Raw genomic sequence first — 21,325 nt, 5'->3', positions numbered from 1 at the left:
TCTTCCAGCTCGTCTTCAGTTCTTTCGTTCCAGTGGTCGACTCTGCTTTCCAGTCCAAGAGACTCTCCTTTTAAACAGTGTTCTCCCATTTTTTTCCAGCCTAACTGTCACTCACCCAGCAGGGTGGCTGTCCTTGCCGGAGAGGCAGCCAGCCAATCACGCCAGAGTGCATTTGGGTCTCTTAGGAGACTAAGCACATGCAGTTTCGGGCACCTCCCTCACTTCCTGCCCACCCGAGACACTCAGACGCCAGAGAGGGTCTTCGGTCCTGAAGCCCGCCAAAGGCACATGAACAAAGGCATCAAACCTGATTAGGCTCGCAGAGACAAACACTAGAAGGACCTTTCCAAAAAGAAACAGTGAAAAAAGAAGCCTGAGACCTGTTTAAACAAAGGGGCTTAAGGTGCCATCTTGAAAAACATGGCTCCCGTGATTTATAGCTACCGGTGGTTGTGGTTGGGAAAAATCATGGTAGTTTGTTGTAAAACCACTGCCACCAGCCTTTCCAATAGAAAAGGATAGCATTTGACTGATACATAAGTATTTAGACACAGGGGATACTATGTAACCCTTCCAGCACTCCATTGTAAGATGGTGTATGCTGGGTCTATGAATTTGGAAAGACTAGTAAAGTCAATTTCACTTTACATTCTCTGGGAAACCGTAGTTTATCCCAGAGAAGGTATTTAAACCTTTGGAAAGTCTAAATGACATCCCTGTGTCACTGCACTGAGGGTGCAGTGTGACACAAATAAAAAAGATGATGCCTATGGAGTTGGATATAATTCCATAACCAAAGAAAATAAACACAGAAAACCAACAGAATTAAAAAGTACAGAGTCCCAAAGTTCTGCAAAAGAGTGGGGGGTCTCTAATGTAGAGAGGAATTAGCACATTTTGAGAATTCTCCCTAACAGTCTGCGCGTCAGCTCGGTACACTCCCCACCCCTTTTCTCCCATGACTCTCTGCAACATTTCCCATGTATGTGGCATGTAACAAAAATCTTAATAAACATGAATAAAACAGTGGGTCATGCCAGGCACCGTCTTCCTAAATGAGAGGGGGAGGACCTGCGAATGTGCACTAACCCAAACAATAAAACCGTGGCCACCATGATCAGAAATGGGAGCAGATGGGGCATGCTACAAGTTCCCTTTCTGTTACTCATGAGGAAATTGACTAGGGCGGGGAGGGGTTTAAGGGAGCACAGCAAGCAGTAGGGCTTCAAGAGGGCAGAGCTGAGGGTGAGAGCATTGCATTGAATAGAAATGACAAGTTACCCTGGAAGCAGTAGCGCTAAGCATTCCCCAATGGCCATCGGATCATTCGCTTAGCCCCAATTTAATTGGGTACAATTATGTTTTTTTTTTTTTTACCACCTTTGTTTTACCCACATTTATAAATGACATCATTCGGGCACAAACTTGCACGCTGAAAAGCCCACAGCATCTCTTGCATATTTCATGTTTAGTTTGCTCCCGAAAGCAATAGACATCTGAGACTTCTGATGAGCTTTAAGAGAGAGTCACCGCATGTGTGTTGCAGACACGTGCATCATACTTTGTGTGGTTAGACGTGTCACTTTTGGGAGACATGATGTCCTGGCTCTTCACAATGTCCTCTTGTACAAAGAAGCTTCTGCAAAATATTCCACATTTTAGAAAATACCTCATAGTACAACACTTATCTAAAGACGGATGACTACATGTTTTGTGAGGGAAAGGCCATTTGAACTGATTATTTGGGTGTTTATTGAGCTCGGCCCTGGCTTCGGGAAGCAACCGAGTGCTTTACAATGATTGGGGAAAGAGGATTGGTTAGGGTGCATACAAACGAGAGAGTGGGGATCTAACAACCGGGGAGGGAGAGCAATTGTCAGCAGCGGCTCTACAAGTGACCAGGGGAGGAAACAGTGGGGATCCGATCACCCAGTCTAAGGCATGTTATATGGACCTAGCAGTTAGGGAGGAACCATACCGTGAAGAGGAGGGTCTTGAGCTGTAGAAGTGATGGGCGAGTTGGATGTTGATGATGGGGACAAGGTTCCAGAGTCTTGGGTTGTAGACGGAGAAGGCCGGTCTTCCGTTTTATTTGTTTCCTGCACTAGCGCAGTTAAAGTCTGCACATGTCCTTACTTCTGGTAGATCATAGGCCTCCGGAGATGCTGAGTTTCTTAGTGAGGTCGCTTGGGGACTGTGGGGTGACAGCCTTGTAGATGAGGCAGCAGGATTTGAAAATGATATGGGCTTGCAGCAGGAGCCTGTGCAGTTCGATGAGGGCAGGGTCATATGGTCGATTTTGCAGAGTCCTCTGAGTCATGCTGCAGCATGCAGGACACAGCCGATAAGTGCCATTTATAAATTTGGGTAAAACAAAGGTGGTAAAAAAAAAACATAATTGCACTTAACTGGGCATCAGAATACGTTCATCTGGAAGTTTTAAACGGGTAATAAAAGCACTTGAAGGAAAAGGCCTTTATCCAGAAGCTATTTGCGAGCTTCAATCCACTGGTAAAAGGAATGCTAAACCAGCACTATCCTACTTGTTGTAACTGGGATTTATATAGTGCACCGCTGCCATGTGTATGATCACTGGACGCCTGGAAGTGAGGCCTGGTGCCAACGCAAAAGAAGTATCTACAAGGGGACAAATCTGCTCTGGAAATACTGCTCCTCCAGCTATGCAAAGAGGTGCTTCGTGTACATAGAATCTGGCCAAAACCATTTGCGTTGATCATAACTAATAAGGTTGTAATAATACTAATGTGTTATATTTGGACTTTTTCTTTTGTATTGAACAGTTGAATACAAGCCATAAAACTAAATAAAAACGCCAAAAAAACGAAGGCGATTGCCCCTTCTGCCTTCCTTCCAAAAAGGCATTTTTAATTCCTGGTGCCATATCTATAGCCAATCAATTGGCACAGCGAGTAGAGCGCTTGCTCTGACATCCGTGCAGAGCTTGCGAACGAATCCTGGCAGGGCCAAACTCAGCCTTTCATCCTTCCGAGGTCGATAAATGAGCACCACACACAGTGGGTAATAATAAGCAGTGCTCAGATACCTGAGGGTTCGTAGCGCTATATAAATGCCAAATTATTATTTATATGGAGCGCTGACCCCAAATCCCACTGCTACCAGGCGCTGCAAGAGCATACTGCATAATGCTTAGCACGATCCCTGGACCAATCTACTAGATGTGTGGTCGTCCCAACAGCATGGGAAGCAAAAGGTAGGAGAAGTAGACACCGTCTTTCATATAAAGCCATTTGGGACACATTTCCCCACATTCTGCAAGAATAATGATGTCTTTGGAAATAGCACAGAGCAGGAACAGCTCTGCATCATCCTTAGTTAACCAACAGAACTAGCAGGGAGAACGGCAATGCAGAACTATACGGGGTTAAAAACTGGCGTGCGCTCGGAGCCATTTAGCTCATGCTTCTACCTGATGCTTCTTTTGCTCCCCAGGCCAACGGATGCCTTACAAACAAACATGCATATGTGGCATTAACTTTGTGTTAGATGTTCATAAAGAAGACTTAGGACACATCTGGAACACATATAAACGTAATGAATCCTACATAATGGACAAAAGGTTAAAGTTTGCATCTTATGTGAAAGTTAGATTTGCATTGCGCAGTGTATTCGCTCTTGGTTCCCCAGTGGTAGCTCCTGCCTACTGGGTGAAATCTGATACCCAGGAGCAGGAGTTCTCGAATCTTCATTTGAAACCCTGCTATGTATGTCAGCAAAGAAGCCAGAGCAAAAACAAAGAGGTGATGGCTGGAAGGTTTAGAATGAATCTTAACCACTGGTATTGCTCTGGGCAATCCTCCAGACCATCATTTTTTGGTATCAGGTAATAATATCCCCAACAAAAATATCGCCGTAAATATGGCCGTTTGGTTCGCCATAGGTGATATTTTTATTGGGTATATTATGTGGGAGCGGGGGTTGCTGGCTGGGGTGTCCCCCGCACATTAAAAAATGAGGCGGGGGGTGCCCCCCACAGTGTCCATTGTGAATTTCGCTGCAAAAATATGGCGATATGTTTATATCGCGATATTTTTCCGGCGGAATTATCACATGGAAACCATTTTTTCGACTGCCAAGCCATTACAGAAGAGGAAAAACCAAATGCAAATCAGGGTTGGTCCCACACCAAATGTGGATGTGACCTAGCAGTTCGGGCTGGACTGCCCCTTTTGGGGCAGGACCAAGCCTGATTTGATATGGTTTTTCCTCTTCTGTAATGGCTTGGCAGGCTGAAAAACCATGGTCTGGATGGTTCCCCAGAGCTGTGCCCTTGGTTATGATTAATTAAAAACCTTCCAGCCATCTTCTTTTTGCTTAGCTAAGAAGACAGTATGCAATACACACAGAATGTTGCTTTTGCACCCGCTTGGGAGCTGAGCCCAACATACTTGGAGAAATTTGAGAAACAACTAGCGATTACCTCGAAACATTGCAGCCTTTGAATCCTTTTTGAGTGTGTGGTGGTAAAGAGCCATAAGGGTGATCTCCAGGGAGTCTTTTTGATTTTGAGTCTTAATAAGTTTTGTTTGTTGTCCTGAAGAGGACCACGTAAAGTCGAAACACGTGTTGGCTGTACATAGAATCCTTGTTTAACTAAATAAACAAGGAATCAAGAAACCTTTTCTTATTCTGATTTATTTGACACCAATTATATTAGAAAAAAAGTTTTAGTTTTTTAGGTTAACGGTTTGAGCGCAGTTGGATCTGGGTTACCTACTGATTGTTGGGACTCTTTTTTTACTGTGATCTAGGGCTGCGGGCACATGTGTCCAGATTAGTGCTGCTCACCACTTTGTTATATCATACATGCCAATAACCCTTACGATTTTGGAGGGAGACTCGTAAATTTGCGACAAACAATTGCGCTGTTTTTTTTTTTTTTTACTGTCACCTACCTAATTATATTGCCAATGTAATCCTATGGGGAAATGACCTTCTTCCGATTTCTGTGGGGAAATACCCCTCTCAGGGGCTCCAGAATGTTGGCATGTCTGTTATATTAATTGTGAGGCATTTTAGCTTGAACCTTGGATGAGCCCTCTTTTCTTGTTATTGTATAATACAATGGCCCTCAATACGAGTCCGGCGATAACCGTTGCAGAAAAACCGGCAGGTAGCTGCCGGACCCGTAATGATTTACCAGCACCTGACTTGCCGAAATAACAAGGGCATTACAGCCCCGGCAGTCCGGTAAATCCGGTGCTGGTAAAATGTTGATCCCTATTCATGTGGAGTCCTATAGGACTCCACGGGAAAGGGGGCCACGGAAGCACTGGCACCATTAATAACGGTGCAGGTGCTTCCGTGAAGGTTTGCTGGAGGGTGCCATTCCGCCCGCCAGGGTCATACCTGGCGGGTGGTAAACAGCAACCACCAGTAGACTCGTAGTTTGCCGGTCCGGAAACAATGGAGCCGGTAAGCTTACCGGCACTGTTGTTTCCTGACTGGCAAACTTGTACTGAGGGCCAATATGTAGTTATTTTAAAAGGCAAGTGCCAAAATAATTGGTATTGGAGGGAAAGTAACGTTTTATGTACCATCATTATTTACTTTGGCAGTCTGTCTACCTCGTCTAGTCCCCATCTTTCTCTGGGAGCGCCAGGAATGCGACGTCTGACAGATGTTCTATATCTCTGCCTACAGGAGGGGTTGCGCAGCTAGGTGCCGTATTTATTGTGTAACCTGTTCGCCGCTAGCTGCGTGGATGCTTTCACATGTCGCCCTCCTGTTTTCTCTTTGCAGCGATGGAAGAGTTAATCGTGGAGCTGCGGCTGTTCCTCGAGCTCCTGGACCACGAGTACCTCACGGTGACTGTGCGCGAGAAGAAGGCGGTGATATATAACATTCTTCAGAGAATCCAGTCATCCAGAGGTCAGTGAGCTGCATGCTGTCGGGTTCCGCTCTGGGCTTTGGGTTGCGTCACGCCGACCTGCTGCTGCTGCTGCTGGGTGGGTTCACAGAATAATTCCATGGAAACTGCCGAGCTCGGCTTTTCGCAGAAACTGTGGTGTAAAGTGGCAAAAAAGACCACTCTGCGCCTATTGTGGCTTTTGCATCCGTGTTTTGGATGCTCGGACCGAGCTTTGTGATGTGCGTGGTCAAGGCAAGTGGGACAGGGCGTGGAGGAAGTGGGAGAAGGACACGCCTGAGGAGAATTGCTGAGGGAATTGCAGCTTTCATTCTTTCGCCCTCCTCGGGCTTAGCCATGCCCTCATGTATAGACGTCATGGAGAAGGTATTGACCTTCTCTGGGACGAAGCCACATATTGCAGATTGCACGACTTGGTGGTTTCATCGTTGGCCCAGTAAAACGCCTCACACCAGCAGTGCCCAAGATAACATTGGCACAGGTAGCTCATCATTGAGGACACAGTGAAGTACATGTCCCTGGTGCCCAAATCGAATGTGCTGCCCAAGGAAAGCTTGTATGAGCCAGCCATTCCAGAGTTTGTGCAATTTTTCACTTGTGGGGCAAAGATTAGCCGGGCCTAGAAATGCATTTCCGTGATATGGACCCAGCTCCTGTTCTAGGATCTGTATAAACTCTGCATGCAGGCGCTGAACAATTAGCTTAAAAGCTGCTTTTTAGTGTGCAAAATTTAAATTCATAATTCGAAGGCATATCTTTGTTGGGCCGCTGTTTCAGTCTGTAGCATGGGGAAGGCTATGGCACCAGAATATATATTTTTTAAATTATGAAGAACTTGGCACGTGCAGAAGCCACTACAGTTTGAACGAGTAACAACTTACTTGGAAAAAAAAAAGTTAAACTCTGTTATGGCAATATTTTAGATAACAACACAATTGCTATTCCCTGTTAATCCAGTGCAGCTGTTGCTCTCTCTGACCCCTTCAGCCCTCCCAGATACAGCTGATGCTTTCCTGGTGGGGCTCCTTTCTGCTGCCAAGTGGGCCTGGGTGGGGCTGGGACCAGACTCTGTCCTGGAAGCTAGAAGAGGGCTGGTCCTCCCATCCCATTGGACTTGTTTTCACCGCTTTGCTATCCTAGATGTTGTGAATTATACTGTGAGTTTCTGCTGATCTCTCTCCTCTGCTCCACTGAGGACATATTCTATGGACGTGTTATGCATCTTTGGATTTATTTTCAGATTGTTGCACTAATCATCCCACTTTGCCCTTATCTCGTTCATGTACTTCTCAACCGTCCTAGGAGGTATAGGTGGTATTTGGGGGATCGGGCACTGTGGGGCTGAGGGGGGGCCTGGGCGGCACGCAAGACCTTTGGATCTGCAGGGCTGAGGTTCCCTGCAAATAACCAAAGACTTCAACACCCAGATGCACTGAGCAGCCTGACACAATGGTGGATGGTGACAAAAGCCACGTAATGGCAGCCACATCCATTGAGTTACCTCTGGCACAGAAAGTTCCTCGGCATTTGGGGCTTTCATTCATGTGAGACAGTCTCTAAAGAGCCACTACCCATGTAGCATCAGGGTTTAGACCCGTTTTCTCCACATGTAGTGGTGTGCGCCCAAAAGGATATGAATGTCCCACAATATTGACTTGCCTCCCTCTTCTTCCCATTGGTGTTTTCAGAACTGTGGACATCAGGAGGTATGGGATACACAGGGGATAGATAGGCTGTGGGTTCCGCCATGTCTGGGTTCCTGGGCTCAGCTAGTCCATTCACACCAGTCCTCCACTGGCGACAGATTCTTTATGAAATTTCAAGGCATTGTGCATTCCCCGTCTAAGCTTAGGACATTATCTGGGGGCAGGGTTTGAAATTAAGATTTGACGTGCAGGAGCTAAAACCAGCTTCTGGGTGTCGGGCATCATCCAGTAGGCAGGATCTTCAGCTGGGGAACCAGGAGCAAGAACACAGCACACTGCAAATCTAACTTCCACATGAGATGCACGCATTCACTGTCTTTCCATTATGTATGCTTTACTATGTTTAAATGTGCACTAGATGTGTCCTAAATCATCTTTATTAGCATTCTCAAATACTCAGTTATTGTCACGTATGCATGTTTGTAATGGAGCCAATTACCTGGCGAGCCAAAAGTAGCTCCTGGTAGCTGTTGCTTTTAAGCTAACCAGGCTCTCCTAGGCCAGAAGCAGGAGCTAAATAGCTCTCAGCTCCCATCAGTTTCGAACCCTGATTTGGAGAGATCAGCACTCCCAACAGAGGCCCAATTAATTCTTCCTCAGGTTTATGTTCGAGCGTGAACCGTAGAAGTGATGGGTGTCAAATGGTATTGCATTATAAAAGTAAATATCACTAACCTGGGCATACCGCGGTCCGCAACGGAGGCAACTGGCAGAAATTGGAAAATCCCCCGTGGGAGTCTTGCTCCCTCTCTCCCTGTAAAGAATACCAGTGAGGAGGAAGGCAAGACCCCCAGGGAAACCCTCATGGGGGGGAAAAAAACCCTGAGTGGCTGCTACTCTTCGGACTGGACGGTAGAAGCCTGGACGGGTCCCTATAGATGAGCTGGAACGCAAAGAGGATCGAAGACCTTTCCAAGGAAACAAGACAGAACAGGTAAATTGCAGCAAGAAAGACTGTGAGGAAAGAAGAGCACTGAGTATTGGAGATGTGACGTACAAGGAATTCAGAATGGGGTCCTTAATGGGGTGCGGATATTCTCGGAGATGTCCGGAAGTCCAAGGAGTCTGTTTAGTTTTGTTAGAGCTGTCATGCTAAAGCGAACAGAAATGGATAGGAAAGTGTGAGGTACGGTGGGAGAGAGAGAGCTGGAGGGGAGGTAGAGTTTAGTTGCACTCACTGACAAGGGCGGAACTCCCGACACAAAACTAAAGGTGAATGCTGGATACGGCCAGAGTATATGCCTGTGGGTATGAGATGCAGAGAGAGGGCAGAAGTTAGATATAAGAAGGTAATGAGAGTCTGGAGTTTCAGAAGGTGGAAATCCTAGAGGCGAATTTACAGAGCGTCGGTAAAGACAGTAGCGACGCGTATGCTAGCAACACTTCCTTCCTTATCAGGAGTCACATGAACAGGTACGGATACGTCAGATGTACGTGCAACAACTAGACCGTTGTCTTCCACATGAAGAACCGTTGCTTTGAGCGCTTGCACGATTACATTATGAGCCGTTCTTCCTATTCTCCTGCTCTGCCACCATGACCAACGTTGGTAATGTGTAACAGTATGACCCTTCCTCAAGGGAGGTGAACCCGGCTTTCTGAGATGAAAGTGATAGAACTTTCTCACCAATTTGGGGGCATGAACCCCCGAAGCAGCTTCCCAAGTCCTTTCTGAAGGTGAGTATCCTTTCCAGTCAATAAGAAACTGAAGGCGCCCTCGCCTGTATCTTGAGTCACAGATGTTGGCTACCTCATATTCCAGACCTGTCTCAGTGTTCACTGGTGGTGGGTGAGTCTTGGGTGTCTGAGCAAAACGCTCCGGAATAAATAACTTGATCTGGGAAACATGAAAAACTGGGTGAATTCGAGACCAGGAATGAGGCAGTTCTAACCGAACCGCTGAAGATCCTAGTAGGGAGAGGATCTTGAAGGGACCGAAAAACCGAGGAGACAGTTTGGAAGGAACCAACTGTTTGGGGAGAAAACGGGAAGCTAGCCAAACCATTTCTCCCTTCTGAAGTGAAGGTATCTTTCTGCGATGATGATCCGCATATCGTTTGGCTCGATCCTGGGCTGCTTTCAAAGATTGACGGGCCAGTCGATGACCTTCCTGGATGTCACAAACAATGCGGTCAACTCCCGGACAATGCGATGAAGGAGGAGAGATGGAGGGTAAAAAGGATGGATGATACCCATAGGAGCAGTAGAAAGGGGTAGAGTTCAAGGCGGATTGATACGCATTGTTGTATGCAAATTCCGCCAATGGAAGTAATCCCAACCAGTCATCTTGGGCTGCGGACTCAAAGCACCGAAGATACCCTTCCAACGTTTGATTTAAACATTCTGTCTGGCCATTGGTCTGTGGGTGATATCCAGAACTGAGGGATCTCTTTATTCCCAATTCACAACACAAATATCTCCAGAATTTAGAGGTATATTGGGGACCTCGATCAGAAACAATCGTGTCCGGAAGACCATGTCGGGAGAAGATTTCTGCTAAAAACACCTTTGCCATCTGTTCTGCACATGGAATCTTGGTAAGAGGAGTAAAGTGAGCCAATTTAGTAAGATAGTCAATCGTTACCATAATAGTGGTATGTTGAAATGAGATTGGTAGATCAACAATAAAATCAGTAGAAATATACTTCCATGGTTGATCCAGGATAATAATCCGTAGGGTGGAACTCGAGGGGTCTTGGACTGTTGACACACTACACAGGCGGAAACATAATCGCGAACATCAGTTCTTACTGTAGGCCACCAGAAATGTCGAGAGATCAGTTCCAAAGTGTTTCGAAACCCTCGATGTCCGGCAGCTCTGTAGTCGTGGCACATTTGGAGCACCTCTTTTTGTAAAGAGACGGAGGGAACAAGGACTTGAGCCTTGTGAAAGTAACAGCCTTGAGTCCGCTTAAGCGGGTGATGGACCGCTAGTTCTTCACAAGTCGGTCTATTCTGTGACATTGCATGTTTCAGATCTTGAAGAAAGTCTGTTATCATAGCTACAAATTTGGCTTTAGCGAATAAGGGTTCTGAGGTGAATTGGTAAGGGGAGAAATCTTTGTGTGAAAGAGCATCTGCACAGAGGTTTAGATTCCCCGGGAGGTAAGTAAACTCTATCCTAAAGGGCAAAAAAAAATGTGCCCATCTCGCTTGTCTGCTATTAGTCGTATAGGCTTGCTGCAGAACCTTGAGATTCTGGTGATCCGTGCGTACCTCGACAGGGTATCGTGTTCCCAATAACAAATGTCTCCACTCTTCAAATGCTCTTTTAATAGCCAGTAACTCCTTTTCAAGGACAGAATAATTATTTTCCGAAGGACTAAATGTCTTGGATAGATAAGCTACTGGTTTCTCGTCTCCTTGGTTGTTCTTTTGGAGTAAAACTGCCCCCAGCGCTTGGTGGGAAGCGTCCGTCTCCACCGCAAAAGGTCGATTTTGATCTGGGGTTGCCAATATCTCTGCTGAAGTAAAAAGGCGTTTTAGCCTTTCAAAGGCTTTCTGCGCCTCTTCATCCCAATCGACGGAGACCCCCTTTTTTAGCAGCCTAGTGATAAATTGAACTATTTCAGAAAAACTGGGGATGAATTTGCGATAGAAATTCGTGAAACCCAGAAATCTCTGGATTTCTTTTATGGACGTTGGTGGAGGCCAAACCAACACTGACGATACCTTTCTAGGATCCATATAAATCCCTTGAGGAGACAGGACAAATCCAAAATATGTTACTTGTCTTTGATGAAATTCGCATTTTTCCGCCTTGCAATATAGTTGGTTTTCTTGAAGGCGGGCGAGCCAACACGAAATTGACATGACGGATATGTTCTTCTTTGTCCTTGGAGAAAATCAAAATATCATCGAGATATATTATGACAAAGTGAAGCAGAATATCCGAAAATAGATGGTGCATGAATCTTTGAAAGATTGCCGGTGCATTGACCCGGCCGAAGGGCATAACATGATATTGGTAGTGTCCAAAAGGAGTACGGAAAGCCGTTTTCCATTCATCTCCAGGAGTAATTCTGATGAGATGATAGGCTCCTCTGAGGTCCAGCTTAGTAAAGAATGAGGCCTCTTGAACTGCCTCCAAGATGTCTGCAATCAGCAGCATGGGATACTTGTCTGGAATAGTGATCCTGTTCAGACCACGGTAATCTATACACAGTCGCAATTCTTCTGAATCTTTTTTTGGAATGAAGAATAATGAAGCTCCGGCAGGAGAATTGGATTCGGAAATTAGCCAGTTTTGGATGTTTTGTTGAAGGTACTCCTTCAAAGCGGCCTTTTCTTTGTAGGATGGTACATGCATGCGACCGAATGGAAATGGTTGATCGGGCAATAGATCAATATGGCAGTCGTCTCTGCGATGTGGTGGAAAAGTCAGAAATCTGGGAGTAGAGAAAACTGATAGGTATTGTTGATGGCAATCAGGAATCTGTCTGATGTGGATAATGGACGGAATATTCTGACATCTTTCTATCTCCGACGGGATATGTACTCCTACCGAAGTGTGGGACAAACAATGAGAGACACAGTACACGGACCCTAAAATGAGAGTACCGACTGACTAGTTGATGAAGGGATTATGTAATCTTAACCACCGGAGACCCAAGATAACCGGAAAATGGGCTGTTCTGATGAGATCGAATTCCATGGTTTCTTGGTGAGTAATCACTGAACAGTTTAAAGGTATGGTTTGTTCCCGGATGGGACCGGAACTCAAAGGAGTCCCATCAACTCCTTGAATCGGAGTGGCTAGTGGTTTGGTTACTCTGGGAACCCCCTTCTTGGTTGCTCATTCAGCGTCCGAAAAATTCCCAGCCGCTCCGCAATCGATAAGTGCAGGGACATTTTTTAGGATAGTATTCGGGAGGGTTATTGTCAAAGATATCACTACCATAGGTTGATCAACAAACCCAATGTCTGAGAGAGATTAATTTCTAGTAGGAGAACCCTGTCTAAAGACTCCTACCATGGTTCCCACTACGGTGGGGGTTTGGTGTTTCCCGGAACCTGGGATTGGTTTCTACGAGGTGGTACTAGGGGACAGTCTCTTAGAATGTGTACTGAGCAACCACAATACATACACAGTCCTAAGGTCTTTCTCCTCTCCCTTTCTGTGTTGGATAAAGTACCCCTCATAGTCCCAATTTGCATGGGCTCTTCAGTAGAGACTGGCTTTGTGTTTCCGGGAAGAAACTCAGAATGGTCTCGAGGGCTCTTATCCTTCTTCCTCTCATAATGGCGTTCTTGTAACCGGTAGTCTATCTGCATGGTAATAGAAATCATCTCAGCCAAATTTGCTGGTCTAGGAATCTTGGAGACCTCGTCCTTGAGCTCTTCTGACAGCCCTCGCCGAAATAAAGTGATAAGACCATCATCTGGCCATCTGGTCTCAGAGGACAATTGTTTAAAGAGCGTGATATATGAAATGAGGTCTTTTGATCCCTGTTTCAAATCGAGTAAACTTTCTTGTATGGAGACAGAAATTTCTTTTCGACCAAACATGGTCCTCAAGCTATTAGTAAAGGCAGGGTAGGAATCAAGGATGACATTTCCTGAGGTAACCAAAGGGGTAGCCCATGCTAATGCTGGACCCGCTAAATGGGAAATCACAAATCCCACCTTATCTTTCTCTGTGGGAAAGAATCTGGGTTTAAATGTGAACTGAATAGTACAGCTGTCAAACTCTTTTAACTTGAGTGGGTTTCCATCAAACTTTTCAGTGTGAAATGTTGAAGGTGGAGTTTCAGAAAAGGCACAACCTATCTGCTGTTCTAATTGTGAATTATCTTGTTTTAGGGTCTGCATTTCTAACGACATGGACTGCATTGCAGCCATGAGTTGTTGCATCTGTTGCTCCATAGCTGATCGCCATCCGCCCTGGCAAGCCGATACCTTAGGGCATCGCTATCTGTCAAATGGTATTGAATTATAGAAGTAAATATCACTAACATGGGCAGACCGTGGTCCACAACGGAGGCAACTGGCAGAAATTGGAAAATCCCCCGTGGGAGTCTTGCTCCATCTCTCCCTGTAAAGAATACCAGTGAGGAGGAAGGCAAGACCCCCAGGGAAACCCTCCTGTGGAGAAAAACCCTGAGTGGCTGCTACTCTTCGGACTGGACGGTAGAAGCCTGGACGGGTTCCTCTAGATGAGCTGGAGCGCAAAGAGGATCGAAGACCTTTCCAAGGAAACAAGACAGAACAGGTAAGTTGCAGCAAGAAAGACTGCGAGGAAAGAAGAGCACTCAGTATTGGAGATGTGACGTACAAGAAATTCAGAATGGGGTCCTTAATGGGATGCGGATATTCTCGGAGATGTCCGGAAGTCCAAGCAATCTGTTCAGTTTTGTTAGAGCTGCCGTGCTAAAGCGAACAGAAATGGAGAGGAAAGTGTGAGGTACGGCGGGAGAGAGCGAGCTGGAGGGGAGGTAGAGTTTAGTTGCACTCACTGACAAGGGCGGAACTCCTGACACAAAACTAAAGGTGAATGCGGGATATGGCCAGAGTATATGCCTGTGGGTATGAGATGCAGAGAGAGGGCAGAAGTTAGATATAAGAAGGTAATGAGAGTCTGGAGTTACAGAATGTGGAAATCCTAGAAGCGAACCTACGGAGCGTCGGTAAAGACAGTAGCGACGCGTATGCTAGCAACACTTCCTTCCTTATCAGGAGTCACGTGAACGGGTACGGGTACGTCAGATGTACGTGCAACAACTAGTCTTCCACATGAAGAACCGTCGCTTTGGGAGCTTGCATGATTACATAATGAGCCGTTCTTCCTATTCTCCTGCTCTGCCACCATGACCAACGTTGGTAATGTGTAACAATGGGAGACCACCTTTTCTTTTTTTTTTAAAGTAAAAGTCTGCCGGTGATTGGAGTAAATCTAATCCAATTGCTGTTCTTGAAAGAAGTGGACTTTGCCCTTTTGACCTCACACCCTAAGTGCTTTGCTCTAGGGGAAGTGGAGGGGATGGAAAGGAGAGAGAAAAGGTAGAGGGAAACAAGATGGTGGAAGTCTTTCTCCACTGTACAGAGTCCCCTGTCCTATTTATTTCCCACTACAATCAAAAGGCCTTTAGAAATGGGTGTGCTCCTTCGATGCTTGGGCCCGGGACAGCTGCCTGTGGTGAGGCTGTCCCTGGAGGAGGGAGTTACCTACCCTCTCCAAGAGGTCAAAGAAGAGGCATGGCCATTTAGGTTCCTGTCCTGGCCAGAATACACGTCACCTTCCATAGATGAGCTGGCTCACAGGAGCTGACACATGTGTGATTTTACATTGAATGTGGCTGCAATGATCATGAAGTACCATGCACCGTGCCTTAACCGGAGTACAGCTTTTCTTTAGAGTTTAGCCTGCCACAAACCTGGGCTACTTATGATCATGTTTTGCTTCATAGTTGCAAATCATAAATGCAACCCACTGCTGCAGAGACTTGACTGTCACTGAAGCTGTCAAATGGGCACCTGTGACCTAACCTGCTCTGTGTCAGTGGTAGAGGAGGCGCTGCAGATCAGGTTACTGATGCAGCAAGGCATAGATGGACACTGTTTTTGGCATGAATCTTATGAAAGGGGAATCTGATCAGCAGATTATCCTTTCAGAGATGGAATTGCCTGCATCATTATATTATTTTATAAAAAATAGGAAAGTCAGCCAAATGGCAATTCGTCACATTGACATCATCCCAGAGGCTTTGTTTGGGACACCCAAATGAATATTTCCAACCTAGTAGAGTGCATATCCTGATCAGGACCTGCATGATTTCGCTGATCAGTTCAGTGACGACAGTCTGATGGTTCTTCAGAATGTGTATGCTTGATAATCTCTGGCAAGTATGGCGGAGGGGGCACAGGACGTCTGAGTAAGTAGGTTACTCACTGTAATGACTACTGTACTCCTCGTCTATATTGCCCCTTCCTCCGCTATACGTCCTCCTACATTTCATGCAAAACTAGACTTCAGTCAGGTATGGCCTACACAATGTAAACTGACTGGTGGGCGGAAGCTCGGGGACAGTGCCTGGAAGTTTATGCGTATTCTTATGTCCAGTCTAAATTGAAGGATTTTGTGAATGCTCCAAAAAGATGCTCTAGTCCTGTCCCTGTGAGCAGAAACTCTGCAAAATATAGAGGAAGGGGGGTTATGGACTAGGAGTACAGTGAGCAACCTATAGTGAACAACATTTACTGTTTTCTTCATAACCCCCCCTTACACTGTCCTTAATGTTTTAGCACTTTCAAGGCCCAGATCCACTTTTCCTTCATCCTGTTTCCCTCTTTCCACTGCATTCATGGTTGATACTTTATCAAACAACAAATAACCTTTTACTGCACAGTACAGGGCACTTCTCTAGGCAGTTGCCTATGTTATCCAAAGGCTAAAGTGATCAGGATCTAACTTGAACAAACGAACACTACATTCTATTTCTTACTGTTGATGGAACCATTACAAACCTTTTCATTTTGGCTATGAGGTGGCCACCTATAAGCCAAAACTACTACTTTGTATTACTGCCAGGAGGGAGATGGGATCTGAGCAGGGACTCGCAGCTTGTGGGTGTGTGGTTATTTACCAACCTTTTGACTGGCATGGCCATGCTAATCCATTTAGCTATTTCCCCTCCAATACCGTGCTCTCTCCATCCAAAACATATCCTCCTTGGCTCTCTTTGGCTAGCTTTATGAAGCAGTAGCATCACACTTTGCCTTACCACTGTTTTCCTTCTAAGAGCTATGGGCTTAATTGAAATTGTAAATATGTTACTAGTGCAATAAGCCTTTCTTAACCAAATGTATCTTCAGTCACTTGATCTAAAAGCAATGCGCATGTCCTTTCAATGAAGGCATGTTAAAACGAGCATTGGCAAAGCCAACAGGTTTTGCTTTTGTCTAGGCATGGGATAGGCATTTGACAGGCACTGATATAATTGTACCACCTGGCTATAAGATGGTAACGGCTGAAAAATAGTGTGGGCACCTGGGCATACGATAGTGCCTGGGGAAATGCACATTTAATACCTATACGGAAGCCAAAACTGTTGGGTTTGCCAATGCTTGTTAACCCCTTCTGTTTGTTCTGAATCCCACAGAAAAAATGGAATGTTCCACCCTCTCCCGCATTTAGGACTTCAAGCATCATTCTTTATTTGACGTCCTTGGCTTTTAATAGCTGAAAACTACACTTGGGATGCAACTGAGCTGGTAAATCAAGTGCTGCTTTTTTGCTTGAAAGAGTGTGGTGGTAACCTCAGAAAGTGGTTACACTGTTTAAAACGTGTCATCTTGGGAGGAATGCTGTAAAATTAGAGTAGCCTGCATTTCTCACATTATGATATTCTTAAAAGCCTGGTCAGTACTTTCATGGCCAAAACAAATGTTGTATTACCCGTGTTAAGTATCATTGTATTATTAATGTGGGAGCCCTTTTCATTTTCTATTGTTTACTTAACCTCACACGCATTCTAAAATTACTTGGTCAAATGGCAGAACATGTACTACAAGAATTGGCTGATTTGTTTGACCTCTTCAAAGTGTTACACTTGAATTGAGTAATTAGAGTGAATCCTTGAAGAGGAATTCAAATGCACATCCAGACATTGCCATGTCGGTAACCCGCTCTAAGAGGGGGGTGGGGGGAGTACCCACCAATGAATGAATGAATGAATGAATGGATGGATGGATGAATGAATGGATGGCTAGGGAGAATCCTCTAACATTAAAACTCCCATCTTTGGATAGCTGCCTGTTTCTTGTGGCCTAATAAAAGCAATGAAAATTCTACCGCCCCTCCTACCTCTCTCCACCAACCACAACATGCCTCTCACCATCCAGGCTATGTTCTGCTGCCATCAACCTGGCATGATCTTTGTCATGGGGTAAGTCTAAGAAGGTAGAAAGTGACTCATAGCCGTAGGGGAACTTACTATAACAAACTTGAATCACATTGAATTTCGGTTAATTAAGGTAGTTCCATAGAGTATTTGAGTAATTTAGGCCGAAAACGGATCCTTAAGTAAACTGTAAAGACTGGGGGAGGTTGACGGGGTTGACGGGGGGTGGGGGGTGATATCTGTTCTTCCGCCCTCTACATGATTTGGACAAAGGCACAGAGCAACCCTAGCCAAGGGTCTCAATTTGCTAACGTTGCACGAGCAGCAAGGCTTAAGCTTTCAGGAGGTGATGCAGGCAGGTTCTTAAGTATAGTGAATCCTCAAGCCCCACAACGGAATGTCCACACACTATGTTAGGTGATAACAGAGCTTCTTTGTATAAGAGAAGGTTCAGTAATATATATAAATATAAATAATAACACTTAGTGCTGAAGCAGTGCTATTGAAAAAAATGGAAAACATATATACTTCTGGGCCTGATTCATGGATGTGTTTTATAATGGCACAATCCCATAGGAAAACATTCCATGAATCAGGCCCTTTATGTGATGCCACACAATACTTAAATTCAGTAAAAAATGCACCAACTGCAGACAGGTTTAAATGGGCATGTGAATTCTTAAGTGTGGTGTAACATTATAGATTAGGGAAGAACGGCAGATTAGTTATGAATAGTGGTAGAATGCTTTCTTTAGACTAGATACACAATTCTGCGTGAGGACCCCCACCTGGGCAACTTGTAATGGAAAAATGAGGGAGTAATTTATCTCGTCTTTCACATCCCTGTCCAGAAATGTTCAATAACCCGCTACTTTATTCCTAAAGGTTCTACCACCCCAAAGTACCTGATAGGCTACAGGAGAACATCATCCAAGATGAATCTGGGACCCCTGGACGACTCCTGAGGCTAGAAGATGCTTTCCTCGTCACAGTAGCTCTGGTGCCTAGGCAGGCAAAGTTGCAGAGTTTCTTGGTGTCACTTGACGCTTTGCTTCATGGATGGACCACCCTTGGAAGAAGGAGCCACTTGGATGCTGAGTCCAAGAAGAAAAATGAACCAAAGTCTTTTTGAAGTGCAGCAGTTTTGCTCTCGGCAGTGCTCGCCGCCGGTCGATGGTTTCTCCGACTGTAGAAGTCCTGGTAAAATGAAACATGCTGTGGGCTCATTAAAGGCTTTGTAGATGGATGGGATTAAGACTCCTGGGGACCTTTTATTTTTGGCGGTGACAGGGGCATAGGTCACTTTTGGTGTCAGGTTTCAGAATATCACTGATTTCCGACATTGCGTTCTTCATTGCTGCAGCACAGACCTCTGGACAGCTTCTGGAAACCTGGACTCAACCACTGGAATTGACCACAAACCATCACCAAGTCTGGACCCTCGGGTCATCTTTGTTTGATTCTGGTGGCAGGCAACCCACCGACGACCTTCCTCTGCACTCAGTTCCCCTGGACCTTCTCCGGTGGGTTAAAGTGGTCAGTGATGATGGCAAGAAAGTTCCCAGAAGAACTGTTTGGCAGTTTGGAAATTTCACAGCTCCAGGTGTCAAGCAGCCCTATGCCAGTGTACCCCCTCTTCTGGGCGGTCAGCAACAGGCTTCCAGCCGTCACATTCACTCCTTCAGACCCTGGGTGACACCAATGGTCTTCCTTCGACTTGAGATGTCTGGGCACTCCTCTTCAGGACTCATGAAGACCCCTTCTCCGGACGGCAGGCACATAGGACTGGTTTCCATGGTACTTTTGATGAACAGCAGCAGATTGCATGATGGTCCCTCGTAGCTCAGGGAGATGTCTCCTAAACAGGTCCTCTCTGGATGAGTCCTTGGAAGAACACAGCAGCTTTTGTATTTCATGAAGAAAATGCAGCAGCAGACCTCTCCTCCAGCTGGGCTTCAAGGAACAGCTTCTTCTGCCTTCAGCTTCTGAAAGAATTGGCGAGTGACCGGTCCCTTGTTATACTCATTTGGACCCCATTCACTCAGGCTGAGCCAGGCTCAGTCAACCAATTACGCAGAAAGGCATTCATGCAGGCAGGCAGCCAATCAGGCTCACATGCATTCAGGCCATTCACTCCACCCAGACAACCCTTCACAATGAATTTGGATTGGGGTAAGTACCCAGCATTTCAGCACACTACATAGCATTCATGTCAGTTTCAGTCATACCTGTCTCAGGCGTTGTCACATACAGAAACCAGGCACCCATAAAACAGAATGTTAGTTCACTTATGACTTCATTCACACATGTCCCAAGCCAAGGGTGCACACGCAATACACATCCCATGGTTCCGGTCAGTCTGACAGGAGGCAGCTCCAGAGCCATATATGGTATACTCCTACGTCCCGTCCCCTTTCCTCCATCCTTTTGGGGCATCCCTCAACCTGGGGACTGTACCGCAACCTTTGGCAGCGTAAAGAATTGAGCTCCCCCTTATTATATCACGCAGCCTCAGGCATGGGAACGCACCACTGAAGCCCTACCCACTGGCGCTTCACCTCAGTCCCATTTTTACCACACGGATAGTGTTGGACCTGGCAGCCAGCGCTGAGGCTTTTTTGGCTTTCCGCTTGCTCCCTGTTTTGTTTTTTCAATCTTACCTAACTTGTCTTTGGTGCTCCTGACGCATGTCGGCCGCAGGAGGATTCAGTAGATGTGCCTCATGCGACTGCTCATTCCCAGCCTCGGACCCCCATAAACTTGTCCTCGAGTGTTTGGGGCCTGACCACCACTGGGATACATATTTGGCTTGCAGCACTCTTGGCCACAGGGCATTGAAGAATTGATTGTTGAGGTGGAGGGAGATATTCCACACTTCTCCTCCTCCACACCTTCAGGGCTACGTCTCCAGGACCTCTCATCAAGACAAGGTAGGCCCTCTGTTCAGCACTGCTCCACAGCATGTTGACTCCATTCCCGGTCTTCCCACGGATCAGGGTTCCTTGAATTCATGTTCTGGCAGGCCTGAGGCCTCTAAGGCTACTGACTCTCAAGACAAGGGGCCAGGGGGCCCTTCCAGGTTGTCTTTAGAAGAACTTCCAAGTTCGTCCTCTTCTACCCCTGCGGGAAAGCGACGGTCGAGTGCCACCTCCAAGAGTCTGTCCTCGGCACAATCCCGCACAGCTATCTGCACAGGTGCCGAGGGCGTCCAGCCTACCATAGCTCGCTCTGAGGCCATGAGTCAGGGCGTTATGACTACCGGCCATCTAGCCAAGGGCTCAGCGCCTACCAGAGTGATCTGAGGTGGTCGCCTCTGTTTCTTCAAACATGCTTCAAAATGGAGAGAGGCACGTGGCAGAGCCTGCCAGACCGGCGGCCACCTTGGATCCGGCTCAGGGCCCGCCAGTGCTTTTGCCCCTTGAATGGGCTTTGTAAGATGATCCCAATACTCTCTCCTGTAGAGGCGGCAACAGATCTTGCGGTGCAGGGTTCTGGTCCCCTCATGGATACATCTACCCATCTCAACCTTACAACTACTCAGCGCTTTGACCAGGAGCGGAAGGGAGGTGCCTCAAAGGGCCAGGCCCCTAGTGACCTGGCGGGTTGTGAGAACCTCTTCTTCGAGCGCTTCCTCTTCCTTATGTGTTTCACTCAGATGAAGGTGCTCCTGAAGGACATAGTGAAGGAGGTCATCCTGCAGGTGGCGTCACCCCGGCCCCCCTCTTCTGGGTACTCCTCCTGTTCCTCCAGTTCTGCCGGTCCAAGTTCCAGTCCCTCCCCCGGTCCAGGCCCAACCAGTTGTTCTGAATCCACCACCTCCTCCTGTACCACCAATGCAACCCCCTCAAAAGCCGTTGGAACTGTCTGTGGCT

The 21,325-nt window shown here is 46.3% G+C and overlaps 1 protein-coding gene across 4 annotated transcripts in view; it reads left to right on the top strand.

Moving 5' to 3' along the window:
• The window catches only part of AFAP1 (actin filament associated protein 1), a 551,057-nt gene that overhangs the window by 232,605 nt on the left and 297,127 nt on the right, over positions 1-21,325 (top strand). For all 4 annotated transcript variants that reach the window (XM_069632010.1, XM_069632009.1, XM_069632011.1 and 1 more), the window contains exon 2: positions 5,782-5,910. In XM_069632010.1, coding sequence (XP_069488111.1) covers positions 5,782-5,910 — 129 coding nt within the window. The remainder of the gene's footprint in view (positions 1-5,781; positions 5,911-21,325) is intronic.

This window comes from Ambystoma mexicanum, chromosome 6q, assembly GCF_040938575.1.
Source record: "Ambystoma mexicanum isolate Mex_15411 chromosome 6q, UKY_AmexF1_1, whole genome shotgun sequence".
Classification (NCBI taxonomy): Eukaryota; Metazoa; Chordata; class Amphibia; order Caudata; family Ambystomatidae; genus Ambystoma; species Ambystoma mexicanum.
This window is presented reverse-complemented; position numbering and strand designations above follow the sequence as displayed.